The following is a 15,705-nucleotide window of genomic DNA, read 5'->3' on the forward strand; positions in this document are numbered from 1 at the left end:
CCTAGTGTGTGTCTCTAGTTTTTCTTTTCTTTTTTTTTTCTGTCATTCATTCTCTTTCTGGCAGGACGTTACGCTCGTATGAGAGGACCTTCATGTGTAGAGAGAGTGCAGCATTTGGGACCTTTTAGAAAAAGACCAAAACGGAATGTTTTCTGACTTTAGAGAAACATGGTGATGTCTGTAGGAGAATGGAATGAGTGACAGAAAACTACAAACGAGAAATGACATTCAGCTTTGTATAATAAAAACACCTATTAACATTCATCACAAGGTACAGAAAACTTTTAAGCCTCCAAGAGGCCATGGGCCCAAGTGGAGGCCTGAGGTCAGAACTTAAAATGGTATAGTAGAAGCAAAAAAAAAAAAGCAATACATTAAAAAGTTTGGGATAATTTTTTTCACCCCTCCCCCCAACACACACACAAAGGCCTTCCCCATCCCAACTGGAAGCTGGAAAGAAAAAAAAAAAAAAAAAAAAAGCAATACATTAAAACGTTTGGGATAATTTTTTTCCCCCCCCCCCCCAACCCCAACACAAAGGCCTTCCCCATCCCAACTGGAAGCTGGAAAGAAAAAAAAAAAAAAAGCAATACATTAAAACGTTTGGGATAATTTTTTTCCCCCCCCCCCCCAACCCCAACACAAAGGCCTTCCCCATCCCAACTGGAAGCTGGAAAGAAAAAAAAAAAAAAAGCAATACATTAAAACGTTTGGGATAATTTTTTTCCCCCCCCCCCCCAACCCCAACACAAAGGCCTTCCCCATCCCAACTGGAAGCTGGAAAGAAAAAAAAAAAAAAAAAAAAGTAAAGGCAGTGATAATCAACATGCAGTACTGTGCAAATAGGTCGTCCATTGGAATCCTTAAATTCTGGGCAAAGGCTTGGTCTGCAGCTTAGGTGCACAAGCTCAGTCGGGTGTCCTCAAGAGTCCAGCGTTGGCAGGACTACAGTTCAAAGTCTGCTGCTAAAAGTAAATTGGTTTAGCAAATTTACAACACTGATGTTGACTGTTAAGAGAGGAAAATCCCAAGTACCAAACAAGTCCATCCAATGCACAGAGTACAAATTCCTTTTTTCAACAAAAAGTAGAAAAATCAAAAATACTCCCAAATGGGATTCTTGATGGCACTAAGAGTTAACACATTTCAGAGTTGTCAAAATGTAGTGAAAATCCTCCAGACTGTACAACAAATGGAGAACAATTTCACTGCTGACTTTTTGACGTGTTTTGTTTTGCTTTTTTTCCCCCAATCTTCATTCTTGGGGTCGGCCCACCCAGAGGTTCACTCTATGTCCTCGTTTACTGCTTCGTCTTCATAATCTCTGTCATGGTCAAAATCTGGACTGTGGTTGGCTGTTGTCACTAAGGACAGAGGCCCTTCAGCTTCCTCTGGATCAAGGGGTTCTTCTTTGACGTGTACAGGATGCCTGGAGAAACAGAGAGAAGAAGTTCAGTGGGGGCATTTTCCAGCACAGTGCAGCCCTTGTGTTTGAGGCGGCCTAAAAGTCACACTATACAGCTGCACTGTCCAGCGTGAGAGCCCTTGCCCACGGCACCTTCTTTTCTAGGTTGCATGAGCTCCATTTCAAGTGCTCAAGGGCCACATGTGGTGAGCAGCTTCGTTGCTGGAGAGCCCAAAGACAGCATATTTTCCTGAATTCACAAGTTCTCTTGGACAGGCTAGAGCAAATGATCTCTGGAAGAATCTGGCTTCTCTTCCTCAGTAGCATTTCTCCTGTTTTACTGTGTACCCTGATCACCTGAGGACCTTGTTAAAATACAGTGTGGAGAGCAGCAGGCTGTGGGGTAGGCCTGAGACTCTGCATCGCTCACGAGCAGGCTGGTGCTGCTGCTGCTGCTGCTGGTCCTTGGACCACACACTTGGAAGCCCAGATAACAGGCCCCTTCGTGACATCCTAGGTAGATGAATACCAATCTTCACATAATTACGTGAAATGAGAATCTGTAATATAACGGTAGTTTGTGGGGACCACTGAGTGCAGAGGCTGGGCTAATCGTGGCTTGCTGTGTGTTCTGCTTTGCTAGTTAACATGCAGAACCTGTGAAAGAACTCTCCAGAGGACGACCCCAAGCGAGGTTCTATCATTAATCAACTTCAAGCAAACACAGCAAAGAGACACCATGATACATGCTTGAAACTCCAAATTAATGCATATTTTTACAAACTGTCAATAAGGCAAGAAAAGCCCTGCCAGGAAACACAAATGGAAAGGAAAAGGCTCGCTCAACACAACAATATGATAAGAAAGCAGAGCCCCAATCAGAATAATAACGCTGTCAGCTGTAAACAAGGCAAAACACGAGGCCTGGCTGGTAGCGGCCACAGGACTCACGCAGCTGCGATGAGATCTGCCAACTTTCTCATTAAGGACCAGCACTTGGTTCGCATGGTGGGGCGATCACACAAAACCACTCTGTTAACAACTGAGAAATGTTGTTCGTAAATCATATTTACAACGATCCTTTGCAAATACAAATTATTTTCTGTTGCAGGGCTTTTGATATGTAAAGGAACCATTTAAGTTAAAATGCTCCCATCTCTGGGACAGAGAGGGGATTTTTTAAAACTGACATTATCAAGTATTAGTAATAAGACGTGGTCCTGGGAATGGTTGGCTTCCTAAATAACTGATGCTGTATGCAAACCCCAAAGGCCCCTTGAATTATTTAAAGACAAACAGGAGTGCTTTGGACTGCCCTTGAAGATGTGAACCTCCAGAGTCAATTGACTCTAAAATGAGCACAGTGAACAGGGAGTTTGGGGGGCTCGATGGCAGATGAATAGCTTTCTTCTTAAATATCTTTTCTTTTTTTTCTTTTTTTTGGTACCGGGGATTGAACTCGGTCCTTGTGCTTGCAAGGCAGGCCACTGAACCGCTAAGCTAAATCCCTGGCCCTTAAAAATATTCTTAACAAAAACTTGCAAAAAAACAAATGGTGCAAAGTTGTCCTACAGTACATTTTTACATGTGGCTCTCCATCTATTTTTAATCTTTAATAGTCTTATCTGTGGTTCTGCAATCAGACCCAGGCCTGCTACATGATCTGCAAAGCCCAGTGCAAAATGAAAATGCAGGGTCCCTGGTGCAAAAATTAGAAATTTTGAGAGAGGAACAGAACATCAGAACAAGCGACATGTCTTCCTAAACACAGGGTCCTGTGAGGTCCGCTGTGATAGGTCCTTGACATTCCTCTGGGATCAACCAGGTGTCTAGGTTATCATTCCTTTAAAAAAAACACAACTAACAAACTGCTAATTAAGGTTAGTTTTTATTTTTGCCTGTCTTCCTACTGCAAATCCTATTTTATATGTTACAGACACAGCAGGTGTATGTTTACTTTGTTAGCCTTTCAGTTATAACTTTTATGGTCACGCAAGCATACTCTGTTTTAATGTGTTGGTCCCTAACTACTGGGCCTCTGGGTTCATCTTCTGTCCCTGTTTCACTGTTTGCAAAGCACACTAATCTTTCTGCTTCTGCTCATTTACCTCTTTAGATAAATTTCTAAGAAAGGAATTGTTGGAGGAGCAAAGGCCAAAACATCTTTATGGTTCTTCTGATTTATTGTGATATTAATTTCCAAAAGGGCTGTATCAACTGAATATCTCATCAGTACTCAGCATTATTTTTAAAAAATTTGTTGCTTAGCCCATTTGGGTTATGCGCAGGTTATTTTAAACCATGTTTCTTGGATTAGTAACAAGGACCACTTTAGGTTGCACTTTTAGTTTCACTGTAGAGAATCCTCACTTCCTAAATCACGTCCTCTATCTCCACTGACTGCGTGGTTTTTGTAATGTCTACTGGATAGGAATCTTTTATTTAGCCATGTGCTGAGGCTCAAATGTTATTTTCCAGATAAACGTTTTTCCTACTTTTATTATTTTATGCTATAAGACTTATTAATCTTTTTAGGCTTATAAACGAACCTTAGATATAAGGCAATACAAAAGCTTTGGGTGAGGATGAGGATGGGCTGTCAGAACAGAACAGTCCTAATGAAATTCTTGCTTTATAATTTTAGACTATAACAGATGTTTTGTTAAGCTGGGCATGACAACAGCAAAAAAAAAAAATCCAGATACCTGGAAAGTCTCCACAAAACAGAGTTCACAACATCAGAGATTATTTTGTTCTCCCCTAAATTCACTGAGTATTTACAAACCCAGACTCAGGCTCACTAGATGTGTCTGAGGAGTGCCTGACAGACTGGGTGTCTGACGAATGTTAAAGCTGTACCCCATGTGACAACCAGGTTAGATGGCAAGGCCTTGACAACTCCAGAAATATGAAATCCCACCTCAAGCCCATTTCTTGGATTGAGCAGGTACCCTGCATGTAGCAAATGTGGCAGAGGTATACAGTGTCTCAGGAAACTAATGGATTTTCGTGTAAAATGCAAACTACTTAAGACAAGGCTTCTTATACAGCCAGTGTCTCCTAGAAACTGGGGCTTACAGTGTACTTGTGCCTCATGAAGTCTTCAGACATGAAGCCCCACTACCCTTTCTCTCCCACATCTACTTCCTAAAAGGCTACCAGTGAATACCTGTGCAAAGCCACACATTCCCCTTCCCCCTGAGTAATTCCTTTGTTTAGCCACTCTGGGAACACAAGAGTTCTTAAAGAAAGCTGCCTCATGTCTAAAGCTATTGTGTTCTAGGGGTGCATGACAGAGCGGAGCACTTTGCTTTATAGCACCTTTAGCTCCTATCTGGATAAAAGTGCAATGCCCCAAAGCGTAACCGTGTGACTACTTTCTAGTGTTGAAAAAGAGAAACAATTTGTAGTGGTATGTGAGTGTCACAGAAAGGGTAAAAATGAAGACTTCTGTTTCAAAACTGGGTATTAGCTAGGCTGCCATTATAACAAGGTCCTGTAAGACTTGCTGTAAAGTTATGGCTTGATTTATTCCAATAGACTGGAACAGTTAAAAAACAATTTGCACCATAGCAGGGTAATGCATGAGACAAGGAGGGAAACTATGTCATTACAGAATTCGCTTAATGGAAGAACAGGGTGAAAAAGAGTAACCATCTAGGACACTGATAGTAGGCACAGGGAATCTATTGTTGGCATGGAATTCCATTTAGCACACGGTATAGTCCTGAGATCTGAGCAGCACATTTTGACATCTTTGTACAGGGTTTCTTTCTTTCCCTTCTAAAAAAAATCAGTTGAGCGATTGTTTCACTTAAAATTATGATGCCTGCTGTAAAACAAGATTGTTTGTAACACTGGGGTTAGTTCAAAGTTGTTAAATGAACTCATAGTTGACTTTATTATGTGTAGTAAAATTAGTATGGTTCTAAAGTGTTGCCTGTGAAATTTCTATCCAAATAATTTTTTTTTTTCTTTCTAGTGGTCTTTTGTACTAAATAACAAGAGAAAGAATATATTTTCCATTCAGTAACTTCAGACATTTATTTGCTCTGATGAATATTTCTTCAGGTAGCTCATACACCAATCTACATTTTCTCTGAACTTCCTTACTATGTGAGTAGTCCTGCCATGAGCATGATTTAAAGATGAATGTGAGTGTGAACAGAATAAAGTCAAACACCACAATGCGTTAGAAAGGGTGAAATACGACAGCATTACTGTGAAAGATAAACAATTTCTTAAAATGTTGTGAAGTAAATGCTGAGAGACTTGTTCTTATAAGTTAAAAACTATTATTTCATCTTTAAGGATCCCTTTCAAAGCACCCTGGGCATGAAATGCAAATGCCAGAAAATCAAATTTCAGAGTCCCCTGTACCCTCCAATTAGGCTGGCAGATGACTTTTTTTTTTGTCATTAGATGACAATTCATCCTGTTCCTAATTGCTACAGGTCATATTTTCCATTCCTATCACTTAAATTATTTTAAAGGAAGATGCTGGTCAGTAGTTCAGGATGTAAAGACAGTAGCCTATTCCAGGAGCTGACAGTATGGCAAGCACCGAACTGGTTTATTCACTTAAAGTGGCCCCGGGTTTGCAGGAAGGCACTAAAAGGGACAGACTGTCATCCACAGCATCCCCTGCAAATCCAATCACTTGGAATAACACGGTTTCTTTTCTGTTCTAGAAATGTTCATGGAAGCAAGGGGGTTATTACACTGGCACCGAATCTCTCCTGTGACCTGTTCACAAGGGTGGCACAGCCTGGTGGCCTTCACCTTCTCGTGGTCTGCTGGTCCTGGTGGCATTCACATGCAGCATGGGTCACCATCGGCCATCACTTTATGCAGTTATACGCGCACTCATTACACTGCCGTCTGCTACTCTAATGCTCCTATTAATTTTCCTTTTGATATTTTAAGAGCAATCTATAAATCACGCCGCCTTTCATTTGTGCCATCATTAATGCCTGGTAATAACGCTGCAGCCTTGCATTCGTGCGGTTAAACTTAGCACACAACTGAGTAAACAAGCATCTTTTTCTTTCTGCTAGGTTCAGCATGTCTGAATGCTGAATCAACTGCAAGCTTTTCCAGATATGCGTATTAAATTTTGGAGTGAACTATAGCGAGGTATACATACTGGCCTGAGATATACAGCAGAGAAAAAAGAGCAAACACATTTTCTGTTTTATTGCTGTGTGCACTTCTAGGTTAGATGAAGTGGATCACTTTCATAGGAAAATTAACAAATAATCTTTTTATTCACTAACAATTCTAGAAGCACAAACTTCTCCCTGGGTTGCAGGAAATTAGGAACTATAGGAAAGGTGTGTATGTGTGTGTGTGTGTGTGTGTGATGCGTATAGATATATGTATAGAAGAAGGGATTATGTGCATACAAAACAGGAAGCTTGGGGGTCTGAGGCAGAGGCCACTTGGGCGGGTAATACTCACACAGCTTGCATAGGGGATCTGCCTGGACTGCTGTCGCTCTCGTTGCTGTTTGTGTGCTCCATGGCCCCATTCAGCTCCTCCCGTATGGCGCTGGCTAAGTTGCCCAGAGTGGGATTTCCCATGGAAGCAGTAGTGTATAGAGGTATACTGTTTTCAGCCATCGAAGCCTGCCATCAACCAGGAGAAGACTTATGAAGACACAGGGTATGCAAGACAAGGAAGCTATGAATTATGGGTGTATTCAATAACCTTCAGTTTAAATTCATTGTAGCATGGTTGGCAAACACGAATTCCAAAGAGGTGTAGAAGGACACTGCTTTAAAAGTGACTCATGCACATGCCCCAAGCATGGTTTTGGTTTTGAAAAGCTAACTGGAGGAAGCAAAGTGCCCTTTGGGAAGAGTAAATACTGAATTTGGTCATGCTTGGCACAGTCACATGGCTTAGACTGGGGTATTTAGTATGAGGTTTATATCTGATTCCTTGAGGAACTGAATATTTCTAGATCATAGTGAAATGTAATGGAATTTTCATTTCTTTATCCATTTTGATGACTCCACTATTGGATAGCAGAGATTTGATCAGATTATTCTAGCCATACTGCTCAAATTTATGAGAACTTCCATAAACATTTACCTCCTTAGATCCTATAGAAAAGGAAAAGATTATAGAATTGGAATCAATTTTTATCCCCCCCACCATTTCCATTTGAATGATTTTTTAATCTGTTTAGTGAAATTTGAGAATACTTCTCAAAGTATTGAGGGTAACACTGTGTAATCTTTCAGATTCAGCAGTCACCTGGGATTTCAGGACTAAAGAAAAATCTCTGGCAAAAAGGGAGCTCTGAATCTTATTTCATTTTGGTGCCTAAGCACATCCATATTAAAGGTGACAAAATCACTCCAAATGAGTGTCAGAAAAAAGGTGTGGAAATGGAAGAAGAAAACCCCACCTACATCTATGTTAGGAAACCATTTACTTCCTAGCCTGCTACCTTTGAGTAAAATGGCCACCCACCCAGCCTACAAAGGAGACAGGAGTCAAATATACCCTTAGACTAAAATGTTCATATTTGTTTCATTTGTAAGTGATTACAATATAGCGACTTTTCATTTTATTGAAGAGGACAGACTTTGAAAAACTGGCAGCTGTAATTAGGCCAAGATTTATCAAAACTGTCCTCTCGCAGACTACACTATGCCTGGTTTTTCCATCCGAATGAGAAAAAAGTACAATCACAAGACAATCTGGCATGGTGACTTCAATTGGCCGTCATGCAAGAGTCCAAACTATTCCAGAAATCCTGGCAATAAAGAGAAGGTCTGAGCCAAATATGAAGAGAAAAGGGAGCAAAGCGGGCGGCAGGGTGCCTGCCTATTGTGACAATTGCAGCCTCACTCACTGTACAAACTCCAAAGCCAGAAATACCTTCTAGAAATAAGACCAGGTTAGGTCTTACCCACTTAACCCAGTGTTGCCTCATAGATGATTTCAAAGCTGAGCCCTCTGCAAGCCCTCAGCTTTTCCTTTCCTCCACTTCTGAATGTATCTGCTTTCTTCTAAAAATAGGGAAAATTTCCTGTTTCTATTTCCCAACATGGTAATCTCATTTTAATGAACGTTCCCCACTTTCCTATTGTTTCAAATAATTTGCATTAAGTACTTTTTTCAATAGAGCTCTTACAAATAGAAGCATTTTCACAGTTTTGGGCAAAGCAGTTGGTGTAGTAATAATTATTATTACAGAGTGGTCGCACCTCTCCCTGTCATGGAAACTCTGCTGCGACTGTTGTCAGCTGAGCTGCTTTCCATTGGAAAAGCTAGTAGATCAATTCTCACATGACCCACTCCGTTGCAGTCAGAATGGGACAAAAGTGGGACAGCAACTAGCTTAATATTTTAGCAGATGCCAAGTCAAAAACTGAGAAAGACAAAATTGAAATGACTAAGAATGTGTGTGCTGTGAGGAGCTGGTCACTCTGTAGACGTGGTAACCTTCTTGGGATAAGTATTATCTATCTTCTTGGCTCTCAAAGAGTTCAAAACCATTTCTGATTGAGACTGAATCTTAGAACACAGGTGGAGGCCCAACTGCCACCGTAAAGGAAGCCATCACAAGGCCAGCTTCCTACGTTTGATCCTCAACTCTTAAGATGCTACGTGAAGAAAACCACCTCGTCCCTTTAACAAACAAGACAGGGCTGCATAGCCTACCATTGCACCTCCTGAATACTTCCTCGGTGAGTAATAATCAGAGCAACCCATTCCAGGTTGGAAAATTTTTACCAACTGCTGATGTCTAACAGTGTTTCTCTGTAGTCAGTGTCCCCTTAGTAGCAGGCGTGTCACTTTTTATAATGGACCTAATTATGTAAATTATCCTTTACACAGTATGTGGCTTCATATCAAACTGTCACCTTTGCCAAAGAAAGGAAGGTGCTTAAGTAATGGTGCAGAAGTCCGTCGGAACCACTGCTCCGGGAACATTAACTGCCCTGAGTTCCGCAGGGGAAAGGCAGTCTATAAATACAAAGCTTTATGGTTACCCTTAGTTACTTCACTTTTTCAGAGCATAATGCAATCTGTCCCAAGTTCCATGTTTTATTTCTGTAGTGGATGCTGCTGTCCTATTTTATAAATTGTATATCATGCATTATGTTGCTCTAGTAATTTTTTAAAGATATTGTTCCATTAGTATTTTTACTTGTCTTAAAAAATGGAAATGGGAGATAATGGAAAAGAAAGCCTGCTGGTAGAATCTTTTATTTAATTTGCATAGTGGAAAGTTATCTTATGGACTGTCTACTGATCAAGGGTCCAAATTCTTAGAGGAGAGGGAAACAATCCACTCCTCAAACCATGAATTTATAGCAATTTATTTGCCTTGTTATGGACTAAAGTGTTCTTGGAAAATAGCAGGAAGGTTTTTGGCTGCCACAGGAACAAGGAAGTATAAAGAAGATGCAAAAAAGCAAATGGCTTGGAGATGAGACATGAATAGTTTTGTAATGATAAAGCGTACTAATTGAAATTTGTCACATAGCTAAGGGAAGGAATCTAGAGGATGGAGGATCATATATTTATTTATTTTTGCATCATGAATGTAAAATGTGCTTACCATTTTAATACTATTCTAGATAGTGCTGTCTTTAAATTCACACGAGACTCCAGGGAAAGTAAGTTACTAATGAATGATATTTACAGTGGCAGCATCTAAGCATGCTTTCATTTACTCTTCTGAAGTTATTGTGTAAACTACAAGTGATTAAAAGAAACATAAAGTAGTTTCTCCTATTAAATTTAATTCAGGCTAAAAATAAATATAATTACTGAAATGCTAAGTTCAGTGAATTTGCTGCTGGACTGTCTAAGAGGCATATCCATCAGGAGCCTTAAGAAGCTGCTGGAGATCAGGCAAAAACAGTTTTGTAGGGCACAGAGTAGGTGCTCAATAAATATTTGCTCTCAACCGGGGATTTAGCTCAGTGGTTCTGTTGCCTGCCTTGCAAAGCATCTGAGTTCGATCCCCGGAGCAATAATAAGAATGATAATAATAATATAAATATTTAACATTTGCTCAAAAAACACCAAGAACCAGGCTCCTGTCACAGAATCTCTTCCTTTCCTATCCTGTTGCCATAATGCCAACCGCTTTTTCATTATCCCTTTTAAGGTTTTTTTGTTTTCTATTGCTGCTCTTACCCCAAGAAGCTTTTAATCTGCTTATGTATTTGGAAGGGAACTGCCAGCACAGAATCTAAGAACCAGTGTCCCCCTCGGGGACACATGAGGTGAGAGAGTCCGAAGTGGTGTTAGATTACCAGCGTCCAACTGCTCTACATCTGGGTAACAAAGGTTCTGTGGGCCTATCTGCTGGGGCAGTCTGTGCAGGCAAACACAGTGGAGCACTGACTAGAAGGGTGCTTCTCCCTCTGCGGGGAAACCTAAGCAGTACATCCAGGTACTCAGGTGATGTGCGAGTGTTCTGGACAGACAACCTGGGAAGTGCGATAAATACAGGGCTCACGCTAGCTGCCATCTCCGCCTGTTCAGACTGGTGCAGTCCTCTCCCAGGACCACCGGTGATACAGCAAGTGCGTGGTTCATCCGGATGCAGGAAACAAACATTCTACGCAGTTGTTATGTAATCTTGACTGACTTGCTGGATACCCAGAGTTTTCTCTTAAGCACTTCTATTGTTTAAATAATAATAGTTTACCTCAAGTGAGACAAACTCAAGACTAAAAAAGGACTTTAAAAGAAGCGGGAGAGAGTAACACAAAGCTCTGCTTTCTCTTTAAACCTGTGAACAATAGAAGGTCATGTGATGCAGTGGCCTATCATCCAGCACATTAATAGCTGTGCTAGAGTAATTACACTTGTGGTATTTTTGCCTCAAGTGAAATTCTGAAATAAGAGGATGGAAATTATGATACTGCTGATAAATATTAATAAGTGAACTTTTAATTTTTTTGCCACAATATTCAAAATGCTAAGCATCCTGCTAATGCTGAAGCAGCCCGATGTGTTTGCCTCCAGGGAGCACAATGCTTTGTGCACTTAAGAAAAAAGTTTAACGGAATTAAAATTTAATATCTAATTAGAGCGAGGCTAATATATTTTGAAATGAGTGGGGAGACATGTGCCTCTGCTGCACATTCGGGATGGCCATTAATCTTACCTGTAAAGCTGCATTGAGAGGTGTGCAGTAGGCGTGGCTGCTCTGCATGTTTTTAATAAGGGAAGGGTTACTGTGTGAGAAAAAAAGACAGAAACTCAAAGTTAAACACAATCGACCCATGAGTTCCTAGCTAAATTTTGTTCTAAGCTTACTAGCAGCCTTCCAAATTTGAAACGTTCCCCACTAACCAAAGAAAAGTTAAGCTTTCTCCCTCTCCTGCTGTACAGGACTGGTCTGTCTGCTGGGCGCAGATTCTGCTATTCAAGGAAATACACATAAAATTCTAGCTTAGGTGAAAAGACTTAGAGACTCCTGCCTTGTAGTAGCTGCTCAACTCCAACAGGAAGACAGCTGGGACTGGGCTGCCAAGTCAAAGAGCCCACTGCAGGGGGTCCTGGGAATGAGGGGAACATCTCCTCTGACCACACACTGTCCAAGGCACTCTGACTGGGGAAGGAAGGGTGTGCTGAGCTAGTGGGAGGGTGGGCTGCAGTCTGTCTTGTAGTGCCAGATCCCAAAAGCATGGGATGATCGGTGCTGTCTCTGCATCCACTGATCAAAGGAAGCTAAGACAGCAACTTAAGAGATCCTAGGCCTAGTAAGAACTAAAATTACTCAAAACTTGTAAAACTTGTACAACAGATACTAAATGATTTCCAGTAGGAAATTACCTACATTCATCAATGAACTTTTATCAATGATCATATAATTTTTCTCTATACTTGGAACGTTTTATTCAATCATATCTACACTATACTGAATAAACAAAGTTATCCCAACACATACACATTTTAACTCTACATAAAAATCTCCTTTTCACTTGAAGGAATTATGGGTCACACAAATATTTAGTCACAGGGTCCCTGCAAGCTGCTGAATCAAAACACAATTGATAATTTGCATTAAAGATGCCAAAAAAGCATTATTCAAGGCACTGGTGTTCCAAAGAGAAACAAGAGAAATACATGTACAAATCACACAATTTAGTTTCGTTGCAGAAAGCTGTGGCACTGCTACTTGGTGAAATGCAAAACTACATGGGATGAGTCAACCATGCAAAGCCAAAGCAACAGCAGAAAAAATAAAACAAAAGCAAGTAAAGGCTCTTACTGTGCGACAAGCTCGTCAGAGTTTTCATCGGGGCAGTATTTGCGAGGACGGCCTCGTTGAATATGGCGGCCACGTTTAAACTCTTCATCATCAACTGTCCAAAAGGACCCAAACTCATCCTCTACTCTGATAAAGCACTTATGCAGTGAGAGGTTGGTGCGAATGGCACCCTGGGATAGGAGCAGCAGCAAAGGAGATGAAGTGGCAACAAAAGGAGACGGGGTTGGGGGCAGAACAGACATCCAATACAGGGAACAGGAGAAAGAAAATAAAATGCAATAAGCATAAGCAAATGGTTTGTGAGGGTTAATATGCATTGCCACCTAAAAGCTACTAGCATGTGATGCAACAAAGACCAGCAAGCAGGGCAGGGGGACTGGTGGGTATACAAAACAGGAGGGATGAAATGCTTTTTTGCTTCCCTTAACTGAGACAATGTGAAACCAGTTCTTTGGTCTAACACCATCTAGCAGCCAAAGCCTCTACATTATACTTGTTAGCACAATCCAAGCTAGGCTAAGAAGTTCAAACATGGTGGACGTACCCACTGATCTTTTGTGGCCTTCGTTTTTGGAATTCTACTTCATCCACTGTCCATACTGCCCCTTTAACGTTTTCTACTCGCACAAAACACTTGTGAAGACTAAGATTATGACGCACTGCATTCTGCAGCAAGTATAAAAGAGAGAACATTTACATTTTCTGTAAGAAAAGACTCCAACAATAGCAGTACATTCAGCCTAACAGTCCACATTTGTAAAACCATCCCCCAGAACTGTAGCTACTACCCCCATGGAGGGCATTCTTGTGGCTGAGAGTGTCTTTTCTGATGAAAAAGCCCCAAAAGTATAAATTAATTGTACTTTGGTATTTTAATCTAGTCTCTGGTTGTGTCTAACCAGAGAAAATATTAGTAATATGCGTATAGCCCTGAAATAGGTTCCTTAATACACCTCCGAATATATTTTTACTATGACTCCAGAATATCTGACACAGAACCAGTCTTTCGAAAGTCATCTACCTCTCAATTTGAAAAGGGTGGTTCATTAAACCATGAAAGATGAGCACCTAGTTAATGTTAGCTATGTGGTGGTACCTGCCTTTCAAAGTGCACACAGGTTTTATTAAGGAGAACTCGAAACAGGATTTTACTACTAAGTATGACCTTGTACAGCTAGAGGGATCAGAGGGTGAACTAACCACCAGGGGTTCAGTATCTGTGACCAAGGCCTGTCTGATTTCCCTATTACTCTGTGAGAACACTGGCACTCACTATGAGTACGTTTTTGCTGTTCAAGGCTTCTGCACACAAATGTTTCAAAGTCATTTTTGGCCATGCCAAACCTGAGACCCTTCAGGTTTATAATCTACTAAAATCCACCATAGAGTGGGCTCTCAATTCAAGAGGGAGCAGCTTTCAGCATCTCATCTTCCCTTTGAGTTTCAGAAAAATACACAACTTTGGCTGGGTCCAAAACCAAGCACAGCTTCCTCTTTAGTCCTGCCTCACTGAACTGACTGATGCAGGCTTACTGTTGGGCCTCACCGGAGCAAGTGCCTCAGGGGGAGCATGCACCTCACACACTCTAAGTCCTCATTCATCTTCAGTAATGCTGCTGCTGTTCAGCCATCCTGTACCCGGAACCCCTCTCTATCCACCACCTGTAGTATTCGCTCTCTGAATTTAATAAAGGTGGCAAATCTTGAGATCTCGAAAGATCTTTTCATTTTGGGACAATCATTGGTGACTGTGAAGATTTAGACTAAATAAATTTTTCTTTTTCTGAAAAGAAATATTGAGACAAAGAGAACTTTCAGTGCATGGTGTGGTGAACTGCTCACAAGAAGAATCCATGGGATATATTCCCAAAGAGTTTTTGAATAATATCGGTGTAACTGAGGTAGGTTCATTGTATTGCGGAGACTATCAAAGGATATTCTTGATTAAAATCTTGATGGTTTTGCTTAAAAATAAAACTCTTAAAAATATTTGGCACATCACAATTATTACTTGGTAGGGTAAACTTTGAGTATAAAATTGTGATCCAGCCTTCAAGCAATTGAGTTGCACAAAGGCATAGTATAAAATCCTAAACATCACCTCCTTGCACAACGTGGAGGAGATATAAACAAATACAGCCAAATTTCCTTCAAGAATGTGTAGAGAGCAGGTGTACATATAGGAGACATGGCTTTTGCTCTGATCACTGATGTTTTAAAATAAGTATCAAAATGTACAGAACTCAAAGAGCTATGAAGTCACTTCTGATACAAGAATTCCTATATGTCTGGCTAAATGACACAGCCATGTAATTAAGATCCACAGGCAAAATGTAAGTTTTGTTTTACAGAACTTCATGTTAGCAGAAAGCAACTAAAAATCAAGAGTTTTCAAAAAACATAAAAAACATAAATGAGCTCTTTTCACGCATAACTTTAAAGTGGGCATTTCATCTTTTGTCTAAGATCACAGAACCAACAAGGACACACAGAGAAAATGATATGTACATATGAGTCATTTACTTCATCTAGGGTTGTTTGTAATGACACCTTTTCCTGCACTTTACAAAAATGAAAAAGTTGTATCTGAAGATCTGAGTTTAAATGTATACTAGTGATTTATTTTAAAATTTGATCATTTGGTATTTATAAAAGGCAATTTGAAGAAAAAGTCTGTTTCATTTTTCTATTTTCTTTATTTTTAAAGATGTATTTTAGCCTCTGAAGTAAGATGAAGAGGGCAAAATCTTGAACACACGTTTCCGTCAGGGCCCTTGTGTCTAGTGAATTAATGCTATGGTTATATCACCTTTTTTTCTTCTGCAGTACTGGGCAATGGATCCTGAGCACTGAGTTACATCCCCAGCCCTTTCTATCTTCTTTGAGGCAGGGTCTTGTTAACTTGTTCCATCTGGGTTCAAACTTGTAATCCTCCTGCCTCAGCCTCCCAAAGTGCTTGGATTACAGGTGTGCGGTGCCACACCTGGCTTCCTTTTCTTTTAAAATGCCCACTTATCATAAACTTAACAGAGGAAATGTGTTTTTT

At 40.5% G+C, this 15,705-nt stretch overlaps 1 protein-coding gene across 10 annotated transcripts in view; it reads right to left on the reverse strand.

The window, feature by feature from the left end:
* Window positions 1–753: 753 nt before the first annotated feature.
* Window positions 754–15,705, reverse strand: part of Foxp1 (forkhead box P1) — a 487,831-nt gene continuing 472,879 nt past the window's right edge. For 8 of the 10 annotated variants that reach the window (XM_019209347.2, XM_010636145.2, XM_033757028.1 and 5 more), the window contains 4 exons: window positions 13,204–13,325; window positions 11,550–11,619; window positions 6,866–7,032; window positions 754–1,429 (listed from right to left, as the gene is read on the reverse strand). In XM_019209347.2, coding sequence (XP_019064892.1) covers window positions 1,285–1,429; window positions 6,866–7,032; window positions 11,550–11,619; window positions 13,204–13,325 — 504 coding nt within the window. In that variant the 3' untranslated portion in view covers window positions 754–1,284. The remainder of the gene's footprint in view (window positions 1,430–6,865; window positions 7,033–11,549; window positions 11,620–13,203; window positions 13,326–15,705) is intronic. The other 2 variants (XM_010636153.2, XM_033757029.1) reach the window with 2 other exon arrangements.

Source organism: Fukomys damarensis, unplaced genomic scaffold (genome assembly GCF_012274545.1).
Source record: "Fukomys damarensis isolate Sample0158 unplaced genomic scaffold, DMR_v1.0_HiC HiC_scaffold_28, whole genome shotgun sequence".
Lineage (NCBI taxonomy): Eukaryota > Metazoa > Chordata > Mammalia > Rodentia > Bathyergidae > Fukomys > Fukomys damarensis.